At 40.3% G+C, this 26,743-nt stretch overlaps 1 protein-coding gene across 3 annotated transcripts; it reads right to left on the bottom strand.

Annotated features, from left to right (window-relative positions):
* Positions 1-2,094: 2,094 nt before the first annotated feature.
* On the bottom strand, positions 2,095-26,503 carry sh3tc1 (SH3 domain and tetratricopeptide repeats 1). 3 transcript variants are annotated; one of them, XM_026160746.1, is made up of 20 exons: positions 26,451-26,503; positions 25,487-25,759; positions 23,969-24,043; positions 19,711-19,841; positions 17,211-17,316; positions 16,043-16,183; positions 14,926-15,124; positions 14,739-14,815; positions 13,973-14,168; positions 13,739-13,869; positions 12,563-12,601; positions 11,149-12,480; positions 9,779-9,919; positions 9,483-9,704; positions 9,219-9,399; positions 7,526-7,676; positions 6,964-7,086; positions 6,617-6,767; positions 5,339-5,535; positions 2,095-5,225 (listed from the first exon to the last, which is right to left on the bottom strand). In XM_026160746.1, exons 1-20 carry the CDS (start codon positions 26,464-26,466, stop codon positions 4,974-4,976), a joined length of 4,134 nt encoding a protein of 1,377 aa, XP_026016531.1. In that variant the 5' UTR covers positions 26,467-26,503; the 3' UTR covers positions 2,095-4,973. The 3 variants fall into 3 exon arrangements, with proteins under 3 accessions (XP_026016531.1, XP_026016538.1, XP_026016545.1); XM_026160753.1 differs by having other exon boundaries at positions 23,969-24,040; XM_026160760.1 differs by lacking the exons at positions 14,739-14,815; positions 14,926-15,124.
* Positions 26,504-26,743: the final 240 nt, after the last annotated feature.

Here is a 26,743-nt window from a genome sequence, read left to right as displayed (position 1 = left end):
GATGACAAAGTTGTTGCGTCTGTCCTTCTTATCCTCCCTCGCTGGTGTCTGGTCTTCTTTTCTGTGCCTCTTTGCTGACTTTAAGAACGCCCATTTAGGATAGCCGCACGTTTTGAGTGCTTCCTTTACATGCGTGTGTTCCTTCTTTTTTCCTTCAGGCTTAGAGGGAACATGTTCTGCCCGGTGGTGTAGGGTCCTAATTACTCCAAGTTTGTGTTCCAGAGGGTGATGGGAGTCAAACAGGAGGTACTGGTCCGTGTGTGTGGGCTTCCGGTAAACTTCGATGTTGAGTTTGCCGTTCTCTTCAATGTGCACAGCGCAGTCCAGGAAAGGCAAACAGTTGTCCTTTGTGTCTTCCTGGTGAACTTGATGTTTTTATCCACAGCGTTAATGTGCGTAGTGAAGGATTCCACTTCTTGTGTCTTGATTTTGACCCAGGTGTCGTCTACATATCTGTACCAGTGGCTGGGTACTCTTCCTTTGAAAGAGCCAAGAGCCTTCCTTTCCACTTCCTCCATGTAAAGGTCCATGTAAAAACCCTTGTTGTATTTAAATGTGTGGTGGTGAGGCAGAGGTCTAACAGAGTGCTAACAGTCTGATCGGGGGTGATCGCTTCTCTCTTCTTGTAGGCGTTTTACCAAACCAAATCAAAGCAACTAGTACTGAGTCTCCCTGTCAATGTTGCTCCAACAGTGTCATGAGAAATGTTCATCAGCACCATCATTAAAACTGACCAGTACTGTCTTGTGACATCACAGCTATCGGACTCAAAAACAGGTCATTGGCAGCTAAAGTCATATAACATACTGCCAAGAGATGAAAATACTGAAAAATGGTGAAAGCAAAGTTTTCAGCCATGAGATTATTGTTTATGCAATTTTAGGAAAAGATCATAATTTAAAAAAAAGTCCTTGCTACTGGGGATGGTAATACTGTTATTAAAAATATGATTAAAAACATAAAAACCGCTTGTCCACATTTTTTTAAGTTTATTTTAATCAGAATATGAATAGTGTAAAATTTGAGCACTTGAGAATCTCTCAAGTCTTGAATGTTTGAATTCAGTGATGCCACGTTAAAAAATACAGATATTCAGTAAGATACAGTTTTTTTTCATAGGTGTTTTTTAACTAGACAGAATGACCAGTTGGCACAGATGCAAAGGAAATGTGCAGCTGAACACGTTACATATTTTGGGCTGGTTAATGAACAGCCTCCAATTATCTGCATCATACTCAAAATTCATTGCAAACCACAAGATCTTCAACATCAGTGCAATAAACAAAGTTATGATCGGTTTAATAGAATAGAACAAGATCCTCCTCACAATACATATTAATAAAAAAACTGTGTTCACTGAGGCAGGAAGTGCTCGTCACAGAGCCTACACCTAAATAACTCAAATGCTTCTTTTGTCAGATCCAAGTCTCACAGTCTCATATAAGTCATTTAACTCTGACGAGTGAACTCGAAATTTCAAGTTAGCCCTGGCAGTCAGGAAGTGCTGTGAAGTTACGTAATGTCCTTGTCACTCTTGAAGCAGAAGCGGAAGAAATTACGTAATTCAAGACTGGCAATGCTCACTAGAAATTTTAACTTATTTTACTAACTCAAAATTTTAACTTAACATCAATTTTTTTTCTTAAATTTCTACTTGTTAACTTGAAATGTTGAGTTATTCTTGGAGTTACTCTTTTGTTTCCAGTAGCAGAAACCAGCTTCCACAGAATGTTTCAGACTGGTGTCATTGGAAGGTCAGGGTAACTGATTCATGACGTACAAACTGTGTTTGTAACTCCACCCACAGCATTTTTCCAAACCCAAGCTCTTTCCCGTCTTCTTAGAGCCAATAATGTAAACTACACAACGTGTGTCACTGACATCATTAGAAGCATTAATGGTTTTTCTGTTTTTTATATTAATGACTTTGTCCTTGTGTCAACTCAGAAGACAGAAGGTTGTTTTTCTGACATCCAAAAAGATTTATTATTGTTAACAAACAAACAAACAAATAAAAAATAAATCCAGGATTGATCTCCTGAAACACTAAAATGTTTAAAGAATAAAAACTGAAAAGATTTAGAATTTAAAATTGTATGATTTACAAAAAAACCCCCAGCTATTTCCAGCACTATACAAAAGTCTTGGGTCAATCGTCACTTTTTAATATTTTGCTAGGAAAACGGGAAATAGGTTTAATCAATAGCTGCACCTAATTTACATGGAAAAACAGTACATGAGGCAAAACCAGGGTTTGTACAATTCTGCTGGCCATCTCTATTCTTCAACACAACAAATGGCACTCTCTTAAGTGCCATTTGTTGTACTTCCTTTAAATAGTCTTCAGGTCTACAGCTTTCCAAGCATCTTAAAGGAGGTAGATGATCTGCAGACTCTTTCAACAATCTCTCCTTTGTTCCTGTCGGTGTCCATATAATCCCACACTACCTCAACGATGTTGAGATTCCAGACTCTCGGAAGGCTAATCCATGACTTCAGTCTATTCAACGATGATTTTACTGCGTTGGTTAGGAATGATTTCCAAACTACAGAATGAAGCTGTTGCCAACAAGATGTTTTCTAGATGGTACAGCATGACAGATAATATCTGACAGTACATTTATGCTTTCTCTTATGCTCCAATCCCAGTTTATAGTCAGTACCATTTGGTCTCCAGCTAGTCAGCTGCCACTAAGAGCTTACATAAAGAAAAATACAGCAGACAAAATGAACAGCGCAACACAAAATTCTGTCTGGCAGCCCCAAACCACAACAGAGGCTCCTCCAGGTTTTCAGGACTGTACTGGCAGTTGCTCTGCTCCTGTAGAAACAGGAGGCAAACTGACATGCTTCATATGACACAAGCTACCGTTTTTGATACTATACAAGATACTGTTGCTTTTTGTGTGTGTGTGTGACCTTTTGCAGGTGAAAGTCACAACTTTCAGATGTACCGTTTCAGCTTCGTGACTTCTTTTGTCCACTGATCCAGTTTTTTTTCAGGACCCAACAATATTTGATCACCAACTCTTTGGGAATCATCCGGTAATTGTTAAAAATACGAGAACGTCTTTAGAACTGTTCGTACTTGTCACTCATATAACTCATTTACTGCATTCAAACTATTTTCAGAAAACTTGACCTCTGACCTTGAGGCGGCTGATCCCATAACACACTCATGCAGTGTACACATAACAAACTGAGAGTAGGAGTGTTTGTAATTGACTGACTCTGTGGTGCACAGATTACACTGGGGTCAAACTGGCTTGTAGGGGATCAAAAACGCACAAATTAATTTTTAAATCAACTTCAAGTAACTGTAATGTTTCCGAGTTTTTTGAGATTCTGTCTCTCTCCATCAAACTGAAATTATTATAAAGAACTATTAGACTACAGAAGTAAAGGACTATTCATTTCATAAAAATTCAACAGGGGATTGAATAATTATTTCTCCCATCAAAGTCACATCAAAGTAGTAAGCAAGTGCACTTTAGAAAGTTACATGAATAAGATATTTTATAAGGCTTTATATTCTGTACTTTCAGTGATGTCACAGAGGCTTAAAGGCACATGGGAAAAGGAGTTAGGTATAGCAATTGATGATGAAGAGTGGAAAGATGTCTGGAGTTATGCCAAATCAATCTCAGTTTGTAATCGTACCAAAGCAATAGTTAAAAATCATACACAGAATGCATATATCCATATTTCGCAGACATCAGTATAATCCTACCCTTTCACCCATGTGCCTCAAATGCAAGACAGAAATTGGTACCCTAACTCACAGCTTCTGGTCATGTTTGAAATTGCAAGAATATTGGTCTAATGTGTTATCTCAAATGGAGAAGATTTTCGGTTGTGAATTGGAGATGGACCCTCTGTCTCTTATACTGGGCCTCCCCAGCCGGCGATTAATATCCAAGAATAATAGGAGATTGTACTGTGTTCTCACCTATGCGGCAAAGAAGAATATAATACTCCAATGGATTTAGGTTGGCAATGAGTAGTGTTGGATCTAGTGCCATTGGAATATCTTTACATGTGTATTGCACTCAAAAACAGATCATTTCTTTAAGGTGTGGGAACCATACTTGAATTATGTGGAATCTGATGTTTCTAATATTATGTTACATGGATTCTCTTGAGTGTTCAAACTGCAACGTAATACTGGGACCACAGGTATTGTACTGTATTGTATTTTCTCTTTATTTATTTATTTTTTAGATGGAACTGAGCTGTCGTTCTGTGCTTAGTTATCAGTCTGTTTTTTTTGTTTTGTTTATTTGTTTTGTTTATTTATTTATTTATTTTTGGTTCTGAATTGTACACTTTATTATGTTATGTAATTATGTACTGTTTGTGAAAACAGAAAAACTAATAATAAAAAAAAAAAAGAAAGTTACATGAATAAGATCCAGCCTGGGATGTTCACTAGTGACCAGCTGTCGATTTTAAACGAGTGAACAGTGTTTCCCTGTTTCCACGTGTCAGGACGTACCTGTTCACAGTTGTCTATTTAAATGAAATATGAAGTAAACACAAAGATAAAGTTAGAGACCCACAGGCATTCAGATTTCAGGGAAGCAAACAGCATCAAACACGGTGCGTCTCAGAAAGAAACATCGAATTAAAGAGCTTAATTAGGTTTGAGACAAAGATCCCTCTATGTGACCTAAAACAAACGATATTAAATAAATATTTCATTATGTATTTCATTTCAATGATAAAAAAATTTCAGTATATGCCTGGTTTATGCCGCTGGCACGCTCGTCTTACAGCAACGGTGGCTCAGAGTTATGACGTTTTATTATTTAAACTGCTGAAAAAAATCTGTTTTTTCTCTGGAATTATTGACTTTATCATCATGTTGGAAAACAAAACTGTGAAACTTTGAAAAGCAGCTTCAGTGTGCAACGTTGCTTCATGTCTACTCTGTACCAACAAATAGCATCTCCTGTCTTCATGCAGTGTCCCTCCTACTGTCCTATATTCTTGTATTGTGCGCTGCTGTACTGCTGGCCTGGTGAAATATTTATCCTCTTTGCGTTCAGCTCTGCAGCAAATCCTCGTGCCTTTTGATAAAAGAAGAGCGAGCGCTCCCGGTCTATTATGAAGTTGTGGTAGATGGTGGCGAGTTGGGTGCACAGCTGCAACTGAGACTTTTTGTTGCCCAGATCCATGGCTGCAGCGAGAGCTAAGTGGTAGTATCCAGCAGCATCAAAAGGGTCCTGTCGAGGCAGGATTTCAGTTTAGGCATATCGCAGATCACTATGTTCATCAGATTCACATTTTATTGTTTAAAATACAGAAAACAACCCACATCTATGACCCAGTCCATTACCTTCAGATCAGTGAATATAATGTCTCCCAGTGTTTGGTACAGCCTCACATAATACAGTGGCTCCTCATCGAACTGCAGAGGTGTTGGGCAGAGGGTCAGGGTCTTCAGGTAATAGTGCTCAGCCAGTTCACACTGTTTCAGACAGTGGTACAGTGAGCCCAGACGGTGGCACGCCACTCGCTCATTCAGACGCTCACCTACATGTACACAGTTCATTTGGTTTTAGCACAGGACCTAATGTCAGCATGTAAGCCAGTGATATGTTTTCATAGGAGCAAACTTTGGAGTCTAATCATACGTGCTGTTCACAGCTGTCATGATTTATTATAATTTGTCATTACACACCCCAAAATTACTAAAACCAAAAGAAGACATTATAATTTTATCGTCATTATATTAATAGAGATTAATAAGAAAAAAATACTGCAAACACCAAGTAAATTACATTAAAAATGAAAATGTTTGTTTGACTGTTAGGATGTTCTCTGTATTATTTTAACGTCTTTATCTCACAATTCAAAGTACCTTGAGGCGCCTCAGGTCATACAGGAGATAATGAAAATACTAGACAAACTAATGTTTAGAACAAGTTAATGTTGAAAAGGAAAATGCAATCGTTGAAGGCAGCTTATCTAAAATAACAGCTGATACTGTTGTGGGCAGTGCAAAGCAGCTTAACTGGATTCAGGCTCTGGGATTTGTGGATGCACAAAGCACCACAAAAAAGCTACAAAACAAAGTTAGCAAATAACCTACTAACACTCTTGCTTTGAGTGGCAATAGACAGGAACAGAAAACACTAGTAAGCAATAATTGTGTGCTGAGGAAACCCTTGGTTGAGTGTCTATTCGAAGTTACCTGCAGGACAAATGGAAGCCCCTTACATATGTACAGTTTGTAAAACTGTTAATGTTACCGCTCCGACATGCCATTAATGCTTCCATAGTTCAGCATGTAGTCACCTGACAACACACCTATTATCCAAAGGGTTTTTAAAAATGGTTAATTTATGTTCTGTGTTATGTAGGTTAGCAATCAGTGACAGTACAGGTACACACTGGGTACTACCAACAACTCCTAAACCTGAATATTTTAAGTCAGCATCAGCACCTGACGAGCCTGAAAAAAGGGGACTGGGTGAAGCTGCATCTTTAAAGTGCTTTTAATTATAGTAGCAATAGTTTTGAAAAGTACAGAGAATACACTTTGGTCCAGTGCTGACACACTTCATGAAAGACAAAAGATGGAAACGACTTTGGTGTGTGCTGTTTTGCTTACCCAGACTCTTACTGATGTCAGCTGCAATGTGAGCAAACTCCACTGCTTCCCCGTACAGCTTGAGACAGAACATCACTTCAGTGAGCTTATTGCACAACCTCAGTCTACTGTGAATGCTGTTGCTCTTCACTGCGATTGGCAGAGCACGGTCCTACATGCAATGAACATAAAAATACAGCCATTTAATTATGATAATTACAGTGTTGAGCTTTTATTAGTTTGCACCAATTTTGGAGAAATTACAGTAATATCATCATAGCACAATAATGCTGAAAAAGTTTTAACAAACATGGATAAATAATCTAATCCTACATAAGAATGACTGAAATCACATTATTCTAAAGTACCCTGTAGAAGAGGACAGCCTTGTCCCTGTCCCGGCAGCTGTCGAAGAAAATGTCTCCTGCAGTTTCAAGAAGCTTCAAGATAAAGCTTGTGTCTCCTGTGCTCAAAGCTACATCCTGAGCTGCCTGAAAACACCAGAAATACAGGATTTCAGGATTTATGATAAACAAATTTCATTTTGGCCAAAGCCAAAATCGCTAAAATTGTGAAGACTGCTCTTTCATCCACACATTTTCTTTGCTGATTATCTGACTTAAGAGTTGTGGTAAGTGGAGTAATTCTTTTATAATACTTTTCTACTCTGCGCAGACCCAGGACACACTGGTGAGATTACATCTCTTTATTGGCCTGGGATGCCTCAGTGTGTCCCTGATAAACTGGAGGAAGTGACTGGGGAGTTGGCTGTTGTCCCCATAACCTGACCCAGAATAAGTGGAAGAAGACGAATGGATGGATTGAATTTGAGAGATATTCATGATGGCTGACATAGTTTTCAATGTAAACTTGCAATTCTGAGAATAATAAAAGTTTAAGACAATACAAATGAAAACACTGGTATCAGACCTGAACATAAATGTCCACCAGTTCAATCTGGCCCAGCAGCTGGTAGATCTTCCCGGCTTGTAGCCAGCCATATGCTTCCTTCTCCTTGCAGCCCAGGTCAATGAAAATACCCAGACTGGTCTTGGTGTAGTCAAGAGCAGCTCGGTACGCCCTGAAACAATTCAAAGATAACTTTAAAGGTCTACAGTGGTCCCAGTGTTAATTTGATTCCATTCAATTTCATTTACCCTTCACAACAGCAGTTGCCTCAAAGCACCTTACACTATAAGGTAAACCCTACAATATTAGAAAAAAATCATCACAATCATACAGCCACCTATGAGCAAACACTTCGTGACAGTGGGAAAAAACTATTTTTATATACTCTTCCTATCTGACAATCACATGCATTCATATTCTGATGGATCCATCAGAGAGCAACTTGAGCAACTTGGCATGCAGACTGGAGCATTCGGCAAACAAACCAGCAACCTTCTGATTAGTAGGTGACCTGCTCTAGCACCTGAGTTATAGCTACCACAGGTTAAGTATACGCTAAATGGCAGGGGAACATGATGAAAACAGCCCCACCAAGGCTGGAGATGGAGCAACACTGGAAGATCACATGAAAGGAGGAAACAAGACATAACAATGCTAAATGGCTAGTGTAGCTAATAGCAGACCACAGCAACCTCCCTGAACAGGATCCAGTAACCATCACAGTGGCAGACATCCAAAACAGAGTCTCAAGCATGAAGAGTTGGACAGCATCAGAGCCTGACATGACACAAGCCTACTGGCTAAAGAAGCTAACTGTACTCCATGAGTGCTTGGTAGCACAAATGAACCAGTTGCTAACGAATGAGACACACCCAAAATGGCTAACTGAAGGCTGGACAGTCCTGCTCCCGGTAGATAGTTGCAGATTGTAAGATCAGACTGACCAACCTGTGCACTACCTGGATTGACTACAAGAAAGTCTGGTCATGGGATGCCTCACACATGGATCCTTGAATGTGTAGAACTATACAAGATCAACCAAGAGCCTTCATCAGGAATTCAATGGGGATGTGGCGAACAACACTAGATGCTAACTTCAAGCCAACTCATACAGTCATACAAACTGGCGATGGCTAACCAACCAAATATAGTAGTGGTGGAGAAGCAGAATAAGACAACCATGGTCCCCGTGGTCAACGGAGAACTCGGGGCAGTGACCCCCTAAGCTAGGTGAGTGGCTCCAGCAGATTCCAGGAATGATATCAGAGATCTCTGTCCAGAAGAGCGCAGTCTTAGGAATGGCTAAGATACTGCACAGTACCCTCAAGCTCCCAGACCTCTGGCAGAGGACCCGAGCTTGAAGGATAAAAGAGGAGCAAGCGGTGTGAAATTATAATGTGTATAGATCCCTTTGAGTTCTGTAGAATGGAAAAGCTAAACAAAAATATCCGAAACCAGCACTGGGCAAAACACATTTAGCACTGTGAAAGTAACATGACAGGAGTGTTTAAAATTCTTCTCCTCAAATGGAAGGTCTGGAATAATCAGGCCTCGTCTTATCATAAAGACCTCAATAGAGCACTTCGCTCTCAAACTGCCGGAGCCTTCAGCTTTCAGTCCCGATCTGATCTAAACCACAGAACACTGCACTTTGCTGCATAAAAGGTAAGTGAATGTCATATTCCAGTCATACTGCAAGTCTACATGCACGTACTGTTCTGTGCCAATAGAAAGGTAGATCTGGCTGATTGCTTCCAGTGCTTCTCCCTCCTGTTCTCTGTATCCGGTGCGTCTCAGCAGCTGGACTTGGTGCTGACTGTAGATTATCCACTGAACCTGGTTTGGAATCTTACACTCATACAGACGACACAGACATCGTGTTACACCGAGCTCGTCTGGCGAAGTGACAGAGAGAAAGAAGGACAGTTTTAACACAGAATATAAGATACTGCTATGGTTATGTGACATTCATACTTACACTCTAACAAGTTAGCATTGATTGCCAGAAGCAGAGCCCACTCATAGCATCCTTTCCCATAGTCCAGCTGCTGTTGCTTCACATAATACTTTCCCAGCTCCATCAATACGGGGATAAAGTTTTCCACATTGCTTTCTTCACTGAGCTCAGAGAAAAGCTGAACTGCCTCACACAGATGCCTCTCTGCTAGTGTTTTCGCTCCAGCCTTCAGACACAACAACCCTTTATGAAGATGAGAAAGAGTCATAACATAGTTGGAACGAAACATTTATGCGCAGTAGGATATTCTAGCTCACCTAGATTGGCCTGAGCTACGGCCCCGTTTGGCATATCTTCAAACTCTTGGCAGATGTCAATAGCAGCCTGGTAGCTCTCTGCTGCCCTCCGAACATCACCCATACATCGAAGTGCCACGCCCCGCATGTTGAGAACCACACCTTTGTATTGCATTAAAGAAATTTACTTTAACATTTAAGAAATGCCTGTTTGCTAAATCTTTATCCTACAGTACACTCCACATAGTTTTATTAATCAGTTGAAGGTCTGAGTCTTTCTAAAGGTGACCGCTTTCTTTAGTTAAAAGTTTCAGCTGTATGTAATATATATAACAAAATGAGTTAGTCAAGATCCCAGATACCAAAATAGTTATATGTGCAAAGCTGTGGTTAAACTCTGATGTAACTCTGAATGAAGACGTGGAAGAGAGGCAGAGGTTAATAATAACTAATCATTAAATGCTGAGTGATGCATGAGTGTGAAGCAGAAACACTCCTAAGCCAATTACTAAGGAAGGATTCAGAGTCACCTGATCCAGTTCTAACTAAACAGAAGTACAAAGGGTGTCATTTTAGATGAACTTTTCAGGGAATTTTAGGACATTCTGATAATAATGAATTACAGTAGAGCAGTCTGGAAGTAATGAAAGCATGAACTAATTTATCAGCATCACTCTGAGACAGGATGTTTCTAACTTTAGAGATGTTGCACAAATGGAAGAAAGTTATACATATTTAATACATGAATTAACGGACAAATCCTGGTCGAAAATGACTCCAAAATTCTTACTGTTACTGGAGGCCAACGTGACAACATCCCGAGTAAGCATCTGGTTAGACATGTTTCAGATATTTTTAGTACAAAAACCTCAGTTTGATCTGAATTTTGAAGCAGGAAATTAGAGCTCGTCCAGGTCTTTATGTCTTTAGACATTCCTGAAGTTTAACTACTTGTTGTGTGTTATCTGCCTTTGAGGTAGACCTTGGTTTATAACTACATTTAAGAGTGTGAAACAGCAGATTACAACTTTGAAATATGAGCTGCAGTTTTTAAAACAAAGTATAGTTTGAAGACAAAATGAAAAAGCTAAACAGCTCAGCACACACAGCTTTGCTTATTCCAGTCTCTTAAGGTCAAATGACACATTTTAGAAATGAAAACTCAGGAAGAGACGGTCCATACAGATCTGGGATCAAGAATATAAAAAGCAAATAAAATATGATATCACTTCCTGTTTATCAGCTTTACAGTGAACTTGCTGTAAAGGACATATTTGTAGAAGCAAATCTTAAACTTTTGTGAGGCTCAGCCTGAAGGGCATCTGTGCAAATTTGGGTGAAAACTAAAAAACACTTTAAATTTTTAATGCGATTTATAGAAACCCCCTCACCTTCCTGAGGAGTTGTGCAGTGCTCTGGAATCGAAGCCAGGATTGATTCCAGTATGTCCAAAGCAACTGCAGGCTGACTGTTGTCAATGTAAAGCCACGCCAGCCAGATGAGAAAACCTTTTCTTTCTGAAACAGAGACGCAAACTTGCCTCGAAGGACTGTTGTTGATGAGAGCCTGCATATGGCAAATCGCATGTCCCGTCATCTTGTGTTTGCAATAGAGTTGGCAAAGACAAACAGTGAGCTGGTGGCTCAAAATTTGGTAATGGTTTCTCTCTCTACTTTGGAGCTTTGGAAAAGTGAGAGCTTTGTGCAAATATGGAGCCATCTGAGGTGGAACGGGGGTTTCTTGTTCAGCGACAGTGTCCAAAAGTAATACCATACTGCCAAGACAGTCAGAGAGCGTGGCAGAGGGCAGCAGAGAAGCTCTCCTGACTGAACTGGCACTGAGGTGGGGACGGTGAAGTTCACTGTAAAGCTTTCCCAGTGCCAGATATCCATGACTGGGAGAGATCCTCCATGGTCTTTGAGCTTCATCACAAAGAATGAGTAGCCTTTCCAGATAAGGAACAACTTGAGCTCCCATAGCAGAAGTCCAGTGGTGCTTTGCCAACAGCAGACAAGCCCGGGCTTCTGCCATTTTGTTGTGAGAGAGGATAGCTTTCTTGAGCATGTATTTAAGAGAAGAGTTGTCCTCTAAGCTTTTCAGACAATCTGGGATTCCTATTAGTAAGGCAACAAGTCGTTCTGTCACAGCAAAGAAACTTTCTGTATTTTTCTGCAAAAGATATGTTGCAGCAAGGTTGGAGAAGATGCTGGCCAACAGCCTGAGGTCTGTGAAGCCTTCTCTTGGGACACTGAGAGTTTCCTCAAAATAAACCTGGGCTTGATTGAACTTTGACCTACCCACACAGAGCTTCCCCAACAGGAAGCATAAACGAGTTTGTGACCAGAAAAGGTGTTTCTTCCTGGCTGTCTCCCTGGCAACACCCAGAAAGGAAATCAGTTCATCCTCATCACAGTGACCAGTGAAAGTGGAGGAGGCCAGTTTTTCAGAACTCAGTCCATACAGAATGCCAAACTCTACTTTGTAGTCTCGGCCGTCCAAAAAAGATAAGAGTGGAATCAATGTGTTCTTGTTCCCTTCAACTGGTTGCACCACGAAAGAGGGAAGTTTGGGGCTTTTTGCCTCCGCAGCCAGGCCCGATTCCTCTAGAGTCTCCCTCTTGGTTACGGTGTAATGAGGGGTCGACTGTTTGTCTTGATCAAGAAACCTGTGAATGTTTGTCTTGAACTCTTTCTGTTCAGACTCAACTTTTCTTGAAAAGCTGGCTGCAAAAGAATAATGAGAGAGACAATAATGATGGCATGCACAGGAGGCCAGTTAGTAAAGAAATGCTAATGTCATACTTACGTGATGTTTTTTTCTCAGAATCCTGATAAGTGACCATATCTAAGATTGAACAACAGCCATTATGAGAAAGTGAATGTGTAAACAACAAAATCCTCAGTAACTGGTAAATAAATGCTCAGAAACAAAACTTGGTGCAAATTATATACACAAATGTACTTTATACTTGTCTTTGAACCTTTATTTATACAAAACGGTAGCGACAGAGAACTGCATGCATCCAAAACAAGCGAGAAGTTGGACTGTGGCCACAAAAGTCTTGAAATTCATAGACACAAAGAAATGCCATAAAATTATTATATGCACGGTGATCTAACTGGAATCCTTGCGCGCAATAGCCTATAAAGGCAAAAAGAGTGTAACTTTGTCACAGTAAAGCAAAGGACACCAGACACAGGTTTCTTTCATCTGTGACAACATGGCAACAGTTTTTGTATATTTAATCAAACACAACCATAACCACAGCAGTGGCAGTTTACAGTGATCTGAATTATTTTAGTCATGCTAGCAGCAAGATTTCACAGATGGCACAGATGTTAGCAGGCTGGTTGGTACGTAATGTTTTTAGACTTTTCCTCAAATGCCACCAACACGTCAAAAATTTACATTTAATAAGTAAGTAATCATTTGGAGGATTGCAATTTTTCATGTCCCTAATTCATATAACACCTCATTATGCTTGTAGATTTTGCCTCCATGAACTCATCAATGGAAGTTAAGCAATGCTGACAGCAGCACTTACAGGTCTTCGTGTTGGACTTGGATGGCGGTTCTTTGTCAGGTTTTTATTCTTGCCACAAACTTTGGCACACTAAACAACCTGTTGTTGGGCTGAGTTCATCTATTTGTGTCAAAATGTCTCAGACACAACCAATTGTAATATCTTATAACTTTCCTATCTTGCAATTTGGTGACCTAGATCTGCTCCATCGTTTAATACTTTTTTCTTCTCTTCCCATGTTACAGCTGCTCCTGGCTGGTCTTTTTTCCATAATCTTGCTGACATACAGATAAAATACTACTTGCACAGTCTTTATTATTAGTCATCCAACAATCACTAGCTAGCTTGCTAAACCAAAATATGGTATTTACAGCAAAGATTTTATTTAACTGGTATGTAAGCATATGTACTATGAGCATCGGTAGGTATCAGTAAGCCGTTTTCCTTTTCCTTCTCACCTAGTTTGTAATTATGCCCAATATCATTATGAGATTTTTTCTTCAATATGGCAATGGATTGTTCGATGACTTTTTCCTCTTGCGGACTCGAGAAAATCCAATCCTCTTCATCTAAAAAAATCTCTGCAGAGCTGGAGTGGTGACAGAGAAGAAAACAGGTACACACTGTCATCATCTCAACCTAAAATGGTGTAATACAATATAACTGTATACTGTATCGGCTGTTACACTCACTCGTAAGCGTCAGTGGACGGTTTTACCAAGCTTGTCCTGACCAGACCTATTTCTCCTGTTGCTTCCTTCTTCCCCATGAACCAATCAAAACAAGGCACCAAAAATCCCACAATCGTGATGGGATCACCAGGTGACACACTCAGCTCGTCCGGGCCCTCAGCATCATACTCCTTTTTAGCTAGACAGGTTCCTCTGGCTAAACATAGGAGACACTGCATGAAGATAGTCCCAAACTGTGAGAGAGGTTTCTGTAGCAATAAGTATCTCTGAAAACTGGAAAATCAACTTTACTAATGCATATTTGCCCAAATGTAATCAATGGTATACGTGGTGTATGTGTGGCCAACTGTCACATCACCAAACCCAATACATACAAAGTGTTAAGCATGCCACCTGACTGCTTTGTGTAAAGCTGGGTAAGGGGGGGGGGGGAATTATTGTCTGGGGGTGCTCAGCATACCGAGACATTTTGGACAATTTCATGCTCCCAACTTTGTGGGAACAGTTTGCAGATGGCCGTTCCTGTTTCAAAATGACTGCACCAGTGCACAAAGCATGCTCCATAAATGGTGTGGAAGAACTTGACGGCCTGCACAGAGTCCTGACCTCCATCCAACAGAACACCTTTGGGATGAATTGGAGGCGATACTGTGAGCCAGGCTCTAGTTGTAGCCCTAGTCCTAGCACAGTGACCTCAAGGCTAGACTGGAAATGATTATATGAGATAAATGAAAGTAACTGAAGTTAACATAATGCAAACACTTACCAAAGTGCAGAGGGAAGTCACAGGTAGATTTACCATCACCTATTAAAATGCTTTCTGCACAAGATTTGAGAAACCACCTGTGGACAGATGGGATTATCTGACCTCATTTACGGTGCTTCATGTTCACATCAAAGTTACTATGAGACTGCTTAAGGTCCACACGGGCCTTTATGTGGCTGTAACTCACTGATGGAAAGGGATGACTGGCTCCAGAGCAGGTCTAGGTGCAGTGCCCCGCGCTCCATCAGCCAGACAGAGAACAGTCCACCCTGAGCCTAGGAAGGGAGGCTCGAACTGGGCTATGTCTCCCTGCTCCAAGTACAGGTCTCCTCCAGAGGTTGAACTGTCAAACATCTGGCTAGCACTGCAACTGGCAAACAATGAACCTAACAACAAAGAGAGTGACCAGGCTAAGTTTACTTATATAATGACAGTAAAACAGCAACTCCGTACACATGTATTAAAAAAATTAAAAAACTGGGGGCAGCCCAGACCTCCTGGTGGCTGGGATACTCAGAGCCCTCCAGCTAGTCTGGAGGAATGCCTTCCCCAGCCAAGCTGGAGGTCATAAGGACATTAATGACATTAAAAATACAAAAAGCTCTTAGTGACATTATTGCACAAACTGACTGGCTCCTGCTGTTGTCTACATTCTGAGGGCTAGAAATGTCCAACAGAGAGGGAAAGAGAGAGAGAAAACATTTTGTCGTGGAAAACTGCAACAGCCTGAGCTGGAGCTTTGAGATCAGCTGACTAATATTCACTCACCTGCATTTATTGCTGAACATTAACTGTAAATAAACACACTGAGCTTGATCTTCCAAACTGGCCTCCTGAGCCCACCTGATCTCCTCAGCTATGACAGTACGATCTGGCCATAAATTAAATAAGCGGACCCATGACTAAATTGCCCCCCCCCCAAAAAAAAGCAGTATCATGGGTTCCTATACTGTTTGGTATAGGAATGATACAGGTGTGGCTGGTCCTTTAAATAAATGGACCTCAGTCAGGCTGCTTGTGAAATTATTTCTCAGAACAAGTTTATATCAGTCCTTTAAATTCACTACACAACATGGCATTTGAGTGGGAGGATTTGTGTTTTCTCAATGCCTGCATATAAAATGATGTTGCGTTTGGTGTGAATTGGAATTATCAGCATATAAACATATGTAACTCATTTAAATAGTTAACTTATCCTTTCACTCATCTAAGATTTTACCAGGTAAATGCACACCTTTGTTACTAATTTACAGTTTCCTGATATCATGTCTAATCACCTTCTAAAATGATATTTTAGTGCCAACCTTCTTGTAGGAGGATGCCTCTGTAGAAAAGGTTAAGTGTTTCCTCCTGAATGGTCACCTCAATAGCAAAGTCATCCTTCAAAGAACTGAGCCAGAACGTCTGCTCTAGCAGTAGGTTCTCCATGCAATGGCGCAGGAAACCTGGAGGAGAGGAGGATGTTCACAGAAGGCAGTGTGAGGTATTTGGATAAGATGTACCACAAAACATGACATTTTACACTGTGTCATTATTTATTAACAAGAACTAAGACAAAATGCCAGAGCAGTGTGGAACAACCAAATACACTCCACTAATCCAACACCTTTAGCAACAATAACTTGAAGTTTATGTATTAATTTAAAAGGAGGACTTTTATCCTCATCTCTACAACATCTACATCATCTTTTGTCTGTTTATTGAGGTTAACAGGCGTTTGTTTATGTCCAGCTCTCTTAACTTCTTGTCACAGTATTTTAGTTGGATTGAGGTTTGGATTTGACTGGGCCAGTACAACACCTCGTTTTTTTCCTTCTTCAGTCATTCTGTTGTAGATTTGCTGGTGTTCTTGGGCTCACTGTCCAAGCTATAGCCTCCAAACAGAGTCCCTCACACTCGACTCCACACAGAACATAGTCTGTCTCCAGTTATACAACTTCAATTGTCATTAGCAGTGTTGGTCAAGTTACTTGAAAAAAGTAATCAGTAACTAATTACTGATTACTTCCCCCAAAAAGTAATCCCGTTATTTTACTGATTACATATTTTCAAAAGTAATTAATTACTTAGTTACTTTTATGAACAAGATTTAAAACCTGAAGAGGTGATAAAGCGATAGATCTCTCAGCTCAATTCTACTTTTTCTTTCCAAGCTCCTTAGATGACATCACATATACTTCCACCTGGTTCTAATATAATGCTTTGCTACTCTTCTGAGCGCTTCACACAACTTTGTGCATTCACCCAATCACACCAGCACATTTTTTTTTTCTGTTTTCTAACATTCACACTCTGATGGATGCATCGGAGAGCAATTTGGTATTAGTATCTTGCCCAAGGCATGCAGACTAGGAGAAGCCAGGAATCGAACCGCCAACCTTCCGATCAGTAGATGACCTGCTCTACCTTCTGAGCTACAGGTGCAGCTACAGGTACAGCTCAGGCGGAGCCACGCTACAGTGTACTCCATACCTATTTTGTAATATGTGGTGAACTTCCATATGTCTTCAAACGTTGTGAACATCACATAAATGGCTTTTCTTTCACTGTTGATGGAGATGAGATGGGCGGACAGCTCCTGAAGAAAACAGAAAACAGTGTTGATACTGAAGTTTCTTAACTGTCCATCTGATCCAATTATCATTTGATGCTCACATTTAACAAACTGACACATAATGAATGTCATTTAAACATCAAACTGAAGGTTTTGACAGCCACTTTTCATGTCTCAGTAAAACGCATTTTACAGTTTTACAGCAGTTACAGGAAGTACAGCAGAAAAATGAGCTGTGGCAGCACAACAAGAAGAGAAGAGTTAATATTTAACTGAAACGTGGTCCAATAATGTTTCACAGCTCCAGCCATAAAAACTCTAAAGACCACCACTTTCCAGATGTTTTTCAAGTATGAGACAGAGAGTGAGCAACACCACATGAAGATAAGCAAACTTCAGAATAAGTATTTAAAAATAAACAAAACCAGCAGAAAACATATATGATGATGATCTGCCCAAAACGTGTCTCGAATAATTCAAACAGTGGCAGGTTGCTCACTGACCACAATCACATGGCTGCCAGTGCACACAAATGACATCAAAACACAACACAGTGAAAAGAACACAAATGTCTGTTTTCTGTGGAGGTCCATAACACTCACTCACTCTTCTCTCAACCAACCTTTGTTTTCACCGGGGCGCTGCGACACAGAGCCTAGGATCACTGTAGTGACCCTAATATCACGGCAGAGCTGTCAGGAAGTGTTTGAACTCTTTCAATTAAAAAGGTTGAGGAGTTACAGATGTTTAAAAGATGTTGTGAAACATCTGTCTGACACCAGTGACAGGGTACGCTTTAGAGGGTTCAACTCCTGATCAGTTTGTCTGAAACCTCCTCACATGGCCACTCTCAGCTTTTCCTCCTCAATCGCCACTTAAATGAAAAATCATTTTTTACATTTGTATCACAAACACATGCTTTATAGAATACGAGGCTGCACAATGAGCAGAATATAAAGTATTTAAAATGAGTTCAATATTAATCTATTTAACAGCAATGGGGACAATTTTCTGTTGAATAATTACGTTTACTTTTGATAAACAGTTATTTATTTGTAAAAAATGTTTGGAATTATGTCTGATTTTCGTTCCACTTCTCACGTGTTCACCACTTTGTGTTGGTCTTTCACCTGGAATTCCAATAAAATTGATTCATGTTTGTGGCTGTAATGTGACAAAATGTGGCCGGATACTTCTGAAAGCCACTGTATTAAAGAAATATGAAGATGGACAAATATGTTAGCACAAGTCTGTGGGCTTACATTGTAATAAACAGATGAGTAAAATTACAGAAAAAGTTATGTTAGCTCATTGAATGACGGTGGTGGGGGGGGGGGGGGGGGGGGGTTATGAATAGGAAAAGCCATAAATCTACAGAAAATATAGTTTCAATACCAAAAATGTTTGCCCCCTTTCATATTTAACAAAACCGTCTCTCTCTTTGCAGGCCGATTGTGGCCCCTGAAGTAAAAACAGCTGTTATACTATACTATTATACTATACATACTGCAGTGCTGCTGGCATTTCAGATGGAGTTAATAAAGTACTGTACGAACATATGTTTAAATGTGAAAGCTTTAATCTAAAGCACTTTAGGTGGTCAGTAAGAATATTCCCTCTGAAACATGAACGGTGTGGGTGTCAAGCATGCACAGGCATCACTGGCAGACCGTCTCCGGCCATTTCCATGGAATTCCCACAGAATCCTGGAGCTGAGCTCGCAAAGTGTCGGCGGCCTCAAAAGCCAATCCCTGCTGAATTCTACACTGGGAACTGTTGCAGCCACACATCACTTGATTAGGATAAAATGTTTCACCACAGAATATCAGTAGTGAGGTTTTGGGGCTCACTGAAACCTCAGGGGTAGAGTTTCAACCTAAACTAAAGGAGCGACCCCCTCAGGTAAAATTCAACATTTCATAACCTCTTTGACCAAAAGGTTTATCAGTTGGCAGCTCCTTAGAGACAAAGTACTGCCACCCCTGCTGCTACGTCAAGCCGTACATTCCACACTCCACGAGGAAGGAAACAGAAATCAACTTAGGAACAGTGCCTACCATGAGGCTCATGGAGATCCATGAGCACTTCAGGTACTCGTTCACTGCTCCCTCCTCCCCCCAAAAAGTACAAAGAAGACATTTTTTCTCCACACTGTAAGCTGTGTAATGGCCAACAATGTTCTCCATGTTCAGCACCTTATAGCTTCTGTGATGGGCAGGCCAGAAGACGGTTGCCTTCCTGGGATACTTCACTCACTTTTAAGTTTTCAATACACAAAAAACAAACTAAGGAGAAGATATTTATTGCATTGTTATCAATTCATGGAGGAACTTTGTGTTGGAGCACATATATAATGGACTAAAATACTCAATAGAAGGCTTTTGTGTGTGTCTGTGTGTTATGAGTCAGGAGTTATACCTTAAATAGGGTATTGACCTCGGAGCTGTCAGCCTCCAGCATGCACAGTTTCCCTCGCAGCATTTCCTGTGACTTTTCATCTGCAGGAAGATGGTCTGGACCCCTGACCACATCCAGCAGTACAGGAAGAGCTAAACACACAACACACACTTAATATAGACGTGACAGACAAGACTATGAGTGAATCAACTCTAATGTGCTGATTTCATAGCTTTCCTGTCCTGACTGGACAACACAGATTATAATGAAAATGAAATCAGCTAAAAAAATGTATCTGTTGACCAATTATTTCATATTTTATTAAATGAGTTTATGCCTCCTTGAATTTACATATATGGCTGTGTGGTGTCTATTAAAGATATAACCATACAACATGTTTTCAACCATGCATAAAAACAAGAGTAAACGGCACAGAATGAATAATTAGGAAAATACAGTGTTATAAATGAAAGTCATTAATAATCTCCATATTCAAGATGGTGCAGCTGATAGCAGCCTGAATACTGCTCAGTGCTACTTTTCCTGCTTGTGTTTATCTGTTCAGTTTTCAGCTCTTCCTTCCTGTTCACACACACATCAACAAAGTAATCAGGTTGTTTTGTTTGTTTTTAAATAAAACTTTACCCTGTCTTTCATCCATCTGGAGAATTCTGCAAAACTATTAGTTGGAGCAGCTCTCAACAGGATTAGGAGATGCTGATGAGAAACTTAAACTCCTTCCGATCGTACATTGGCCGGTCCATGCTTCTTTCATTTCACCCAGCGAATGTTCAGCCCTGTGCCTCAATGATATCTGGCTGGGTGAACATGTCCCCAACAGCTCACTATATCTACCAGGCTTTCAACTGCAATACAGAGCTTTCTCGAAAAGCGAAGGGAGGCGCAATCATTTCCATATAAACTGTTTCCATATAGGCTTCAACCTACAAATAGGATTCCGGCCAAATTCCAAAACTGAACCCAAGGAGATCTCATAAAATGAGTGCTCTTGGTTACCTTTGATCTGGTATGGCCAAAACCTCTATTAAGCCTCTATAACAATAGAAGATCAATAGAAGATCAACTCACATGGGTTAAAATACAAACTGCCAGTGAGTTCACTGTAAATAAAATCATCCAATGATGAGCTAATGATGAAACTGAGTGTCTCTCTCACAGTTTAATAAGTGACTGAAGAGGAACTTGTGGGTTCAAGGTATAAACCACTTTAAAATGTTTCATAATTTTCTACTGAGGTCACTTCAGTTTTACAGGTTAGATTATTTCCTGTAATACTCCAGGATCAAAGTACCACTAAAAGCAATATGATTTGTTAGGGTGATTTGTCTTCCTCCTAAAATGTTTTATCATGCATTAAAAAAAACACTGACTCCTAACTCATCTAAAATAGACTTCATGAGACCATAGCGTGTTCTGACATGATAACCCTTGCAATCCCAGCATCTGACAATGGTTCAAAGAACTTCTATAAACATCACTATTTTTGGTGTGCAACTTTCTCCAGACTGACAGCAAAACAACTAGTAGCTCAGTGTTCAAACATTCAGAAGAAGGAATTGCTCTCACAGCTAGAGATTGACAAGGTACATAATAGGATCATGGGGAAACTTGAAACCTGGACCCTCCGTAGCCGCTTACCAAGATCAGAACACCATGGCAGCAGTGATCAGTGAGATGACTATAAGATGAACAGCCACAAGGAGCAGTACCCACCATGGAGAAAGAGACTAGAGGCCAAGACCAAGGTAGCACAACTAATGGAGTTGCAGAAAGGTGCCTAAGAAGCACAGAAAGCTGTCTATGCCTGAGGCCTTGAAGACACCCAGGCAAAGACTACCAGCCTTGGACAGCTGCTTGAAGAGGTATACACAGAGAAGTAGAAGGCAGGAAAATAAACCATCTATTCTGCACAGAACCATCCAAGGTGTACTCTCAGTAGGGAACAATATGAGAACAGCACCACCAAGGCTGGAGACGGAGCAGCACTGGAAAAGCATATGGGAGAAGGATGCAAACCATAATAACAATGCTCAGTGGCTAGTGGATCTAAGAGCAGACCACAGCAACCTCCTTGAACAGGATCCAGTAACCATCATAGTGGCAGATATCCAGCTGGTAGTCAATGAGAGACACCCAGAATGGCTAACCAAAGGTCCAAGATTCCTGATCCCCAGGGAACTCCAGAAATAACCGGTCCCATCCAACTACCGGCCAATAACCTGCCTCAGTATCACGTGGAAGTTCCTGTCAGGCAGGTTAAGAAAAACAGGCACATGGCTCAATACGTAAGCAGGGAAGAGAAAAGAATTGGCAGGAATACCAGAGAACCGAAACACCAGGTACTGATAGACAGAGCAAGACTGTAAGACTAGGCTGACCAACCTGTGCACTGCCTGGATTGATTACAAGAAGGCTCATGACTCAATGGCCCACACCTGGATACTGGAATGCCTAGAATTGTCCAAGAATAACAGGACCTTAAAAGCCTTCATCAGGAAGTCGATGGGGATGGACATTAGAGACCAACTTCAAGCCCATCGCACAGGATCTATCAAGGAGATGCCCTGTCCCCACTACTGTTCTGGATTGGCCTGAACCCCCTCAGTGAGATCATTGAAAAGAGTGGCTATGGTTACCGACTATGAAATGGAACAATCCTGTACATGGACATCAAGCTGTATGCCAAGAGTGAACGAGACATCGATCACACGAGTACCTCAGGAAGATGGCCATGGACAGCTGCATGCTCAGTGAATGCCTCAAGCAGCAGAAACCCAATAAAGAGGAGCAAAAGGAGGTACCATCGTGAAAGGACAGGCCCCTGCACAGTATGTAGCACCGGCAGATAAAGGAAGTGGCTGACATCCGAAATCCTACCAGTGGCTGGACAAAGCTGGACTGAAAGACAGCACAGAGGCACTAATCATGGCAGCACAAGAACAAGCTCTGAGTACAAGATCCATAGAGGCTGGGGTCTATCACACCAGGCAAGACCCCAGGTGCAGGCTGTGTAAAGATGCTCTGAGATAATACATCACATAACAGCAGGGTGCAAGACGCACAGAAACAGAAACATGTGTGCCGAATAAGGCCTGGTAGTCTCAAGGTCAAATCGGGACAGTAGGGTGGTCGAGAATGGCCGAGGTAAGATCCTGTGGGACTTCCAGATACAGACGGCCAAAATGGTGGCTAAACAACTGGACATAGTAGTGGTAGACAAACAGAAGAAGACAGCTGTAGTGATAGACGCAGTGATACCAAATGACAAAAAAATCAGGAAGAAGGAACACAAGAAGCTGGAGAAGTACCAAGGGCTCAGAGAAGAGCTCGAGAAGATGTGGAGGGTGAAGGTAAACATGGACCCAGTGGTAATCGGAGCACTAGGTGTAGTGACCCCCAAGCTAGGCGAGTGGCTCAAGAAAATCCCAGGAACAACATCGGAGATATCTGTCCAGAAGAGTGCAGTCCTAGGAAGAGCTAAGAAACTGCGCTGGACCCTCAAACTCCCAGGGCTCTGTAAGAGGACGCGAGCTTGAAGGATAAAATGTCCCCTGCAGGGGTGAGCAGGGAATTTTGTATATAGTCAGCCACTGTTTACCTATTAGCAATGTGACTGTGCATCAAGGTTTTACCAGGACCTTTACCAAGGCTGTCTAGCCTCTAGTACCTGTTATTGGCTATTTTGTAATGACCATATGAGCTACACCTGACCCAGACAGGCATTCTCAGCTCCAAATCTCAGAGTTTGCTGAATGAAACAATAGATAGGTGAGCCTTACTCCCAAGTGGAATTCTTACAGGAGGGGAAAACGTCATTGACAATGCAGTGATGATGTGATATTAAAAAAAAGCCATTAACGTGCGAGTTATTCTAGTAGTTCTTAAGAAGATAGAATACCTACTAACCAGTATAAGAATAGTAAACTACTCTGATTCAGCTCTACTTTGATCACATCATAGATAAGCAACTTCATCACTGATACAGCATTTTCACGTTCACTAACACTCACGTTTACTTGTAGTGTTAACCAATCATCTGTCAAGAAAGTACTTACTGTAACTTGACTTGCATCATAACACTGAAAAATTGTGGGGAAAAAACGTGTGATAGTTGTGATAGTCTCTAGTAACGCTCTTGAAATGTGGAATTTCCAAGTATTTCAATGAATGTTCATAATTCAATCACCAATTTTATATATTATATATATCATTAGTTAAAGATGGTTTGACAGCATTAAATTGGAATTGATAAACTCACCTACTGGGAAGTTTTCCTCATACGCTGACAGAGTTCCCTTCAGACTCACAGCATCTCCAGACAAACCATGCACTGCTAAAAACATAAAGTGTTATGTGTTTTTACATTTTACCATTATACAATCATTTGTTAATAACCTGTGAAAGATAAAGCATAATTATAGATGTGCAAATGATATCTAAAATACAGAAGACCTTTACAGTTGGATTTATCTGATTATTTGTTCAGTCACGCAAAATTAATTTGTTAAACTTCATATTTAACTAACAATATTCAATGAACAATTGAAGTTGTTTGCTCAAAGTAATTAAATGTTTAGCTATCGAATAATATTGTGAAATAGCAAACAACTGTTTATTTAATAAAATGCTTGAAGTTTGCATAATAAGTCTCGAAATAACTGAATACAACTAAATACAATACTCAATTACTAAATTACTCTACAAATATCCAGTGACTCTTTGCAATAATACATCTGAGAGGGGATTCATATTTTTATTAGTTGCTATGGTTAGGACTTTTGCACACAACATGTTTAAAATGTGGTGTTTTGTTCTACATGTAGCTACCTAACAGTTCATTCCTGCACATGAAACATTAGTTGAATAATCAACTAGCCAACAGCACCACTCTTTTAGCACAATTTAAACCATTTTTGGTGGAAAAAGTAATCAGCGAAAATAACCACTGAATGCAGTTGGACACAAAATGTCTGTGTAGGTTCTCAGTCATCCAGGTTCTGGTTGTCTAAGGAGGAAGGGAAAGCGACTGGACTTCTTTAAGCTTCCTGAAGAAATGGTGAAGATGCATTTAAATGGAACAACACTGTCATTCCTTATGTAGCAGGTAGAAACTCATCAAACCTCTGCTTATAATGACCCACAGCCTTTTTCACACCTTGGCTCGTGTGACGAGGCACATGACCGGTAGTGAGTCAACACCCTCAGGGACAACTCCCACTAGGGCTTAAATACCTGGGCTCTGCCATTTATTGTTAGAACTGAAGATGCTTCTGGGATGAGAGGTTGAAGCTTCATGTGACTGGACGTCTTTAGGAAACTTAAACAAGTCCAGTCGCTTTGCTTTCCAAGCTCGTTGGATTGGACACAAAATCCTTAAAAATAAAAGTACCTAAACCAACAGTAAAATCCTGCTTTTATATGTTAATGTGTGACTTATTGCAATTTCATGATCTCATGTACAATCAGCTACAGCAGGAAATTTTCTTATTAGAACGCTACTTTTACTTCTAAATGTAATTTTTTTAGTGACAAAGAGTATCTGAACTTAACTTTAACAAAGAACTTTTAACAGAACACGATGTTAGACACATATTTTTACGTAAGTCACACAGTCAGCTGCTTTACAACAGATAATTTGCTTATATAAACAGAAAACAGCAAAACAAAATTTGTCTTTAAGTTTCAGGCTTTCACACAATTACTGTGGAAAAAACAATATAAAACGCATCTGCTAATTTGTAGTGAACAGCAGCATGAGAAGGATCTGTCTCATTACCCATTCCGCTCGGCCGGTGTAGTATCTCCGTCATATGCCGGTACTGCTGGACGTCAGTGGAAAGCTGTCTCCGGTACTTGTGGCTCCAAGAATCCCGCTCCGACCGGGCTGACATTTCCAAGGCAGCTGCGCAACGTCCTCTGCGACCAGTCAGCAGCACAGCATCACATGCCTGTGCACGATGCACCTGGTAAACTCCCAGTGAGGGACACGGAGGTCTGCCTCGCTTTTCCTTTTCAAAGTAAAAGTCTTCAAAAGTTTGACTTAGTGAGCCTGTAGGTCAATACGAACGAGTCCGAATTAACATACTATTACTACTACTAATAAATATAAATCAATATAAATAAATACTACTAATAAATAAATCCTTCTGATTTTACTGTAGAATTAGGTGCAAATGTTTTTTGTGTATGTGTTTGTGGTGCGTTTTATGGGTGATACAATATGTTGACCTTGATGTAAGCAAAGAGGGAGATCTTTGTTTCATTGTTTGCTTACTTCCCTTTTCTCATATTGTTGTTATTTACATTTATAAATATATCACAAAATCTTTTTTCACTTAATGTCATATATAACCTAACCTAACTTAACCTAATTAACGGTATATTAAATTATTACATTTTTCAATCAACATTTAACAAAGTATACTGATTATACCGAAGCAACTTTTATTATGACGTTAAATGTGGATTATTTCCTGTGTTGGTTCGGTGAGCTCTACACTGACGTACATAGTAGTGAAAAGCTGTCGCTTTATTTCAGTTTTTCTTTTATTATAAATGCTGCCACTTGTTTATCTGCACACCAATAACCAGAACAATTCAGTTACGTGTCTGTGCTTGAACATGGAAAGGTTGCACAGTTTTTCCTTAAAATTAAATTGCGTAGACTTCACGTTAATAATCACCCAGTGAGCAGCTGAGTCACATGATATTATTAAATCACTCTTTGCTTTGTCCCCTACCTCTACCCCAAAGCATTTTTTGGAGATGAACACATTTATTCCAAACATTTTCCATCAACTTTTTCTCTCTGTTTGCTTGCACGTGGGTTTGACTTGAGTTTTTTTTCCTCGTCAACATCCCAGGAAAAGACTCAGCACTTCCTGTCCTCCAGTCAGTTCCTCTGTCAGCTCAGAATTGCAGCCAACTAGCAGCAGTGTTGTAGAAACACAAGAACTGTCACAGTCATGAAATCAGACACATAAAGTGATACACATTCTGCAAGTCTTGCAAATGTACTGCCATAAAATACTTC

This window comes from Astatotilapia calliptera, chromosome 3 (assembly GCF_900246225.1).
Source record: "Astatotilapia calliptera chromosome 3, fAstCal1.2, whole genome shotgun sequence".
In the NCBI taxonomy this organism is placed as follows: Eukaryota; Metazoa; Chordata; class Actinopteri; order Cichliformes; family Cichlidae; genus Astatotilapia; species Astatotilapia calliptera.
This window is presented reverse-complemented; position numbering and strand designations above follow the sequence as displayed.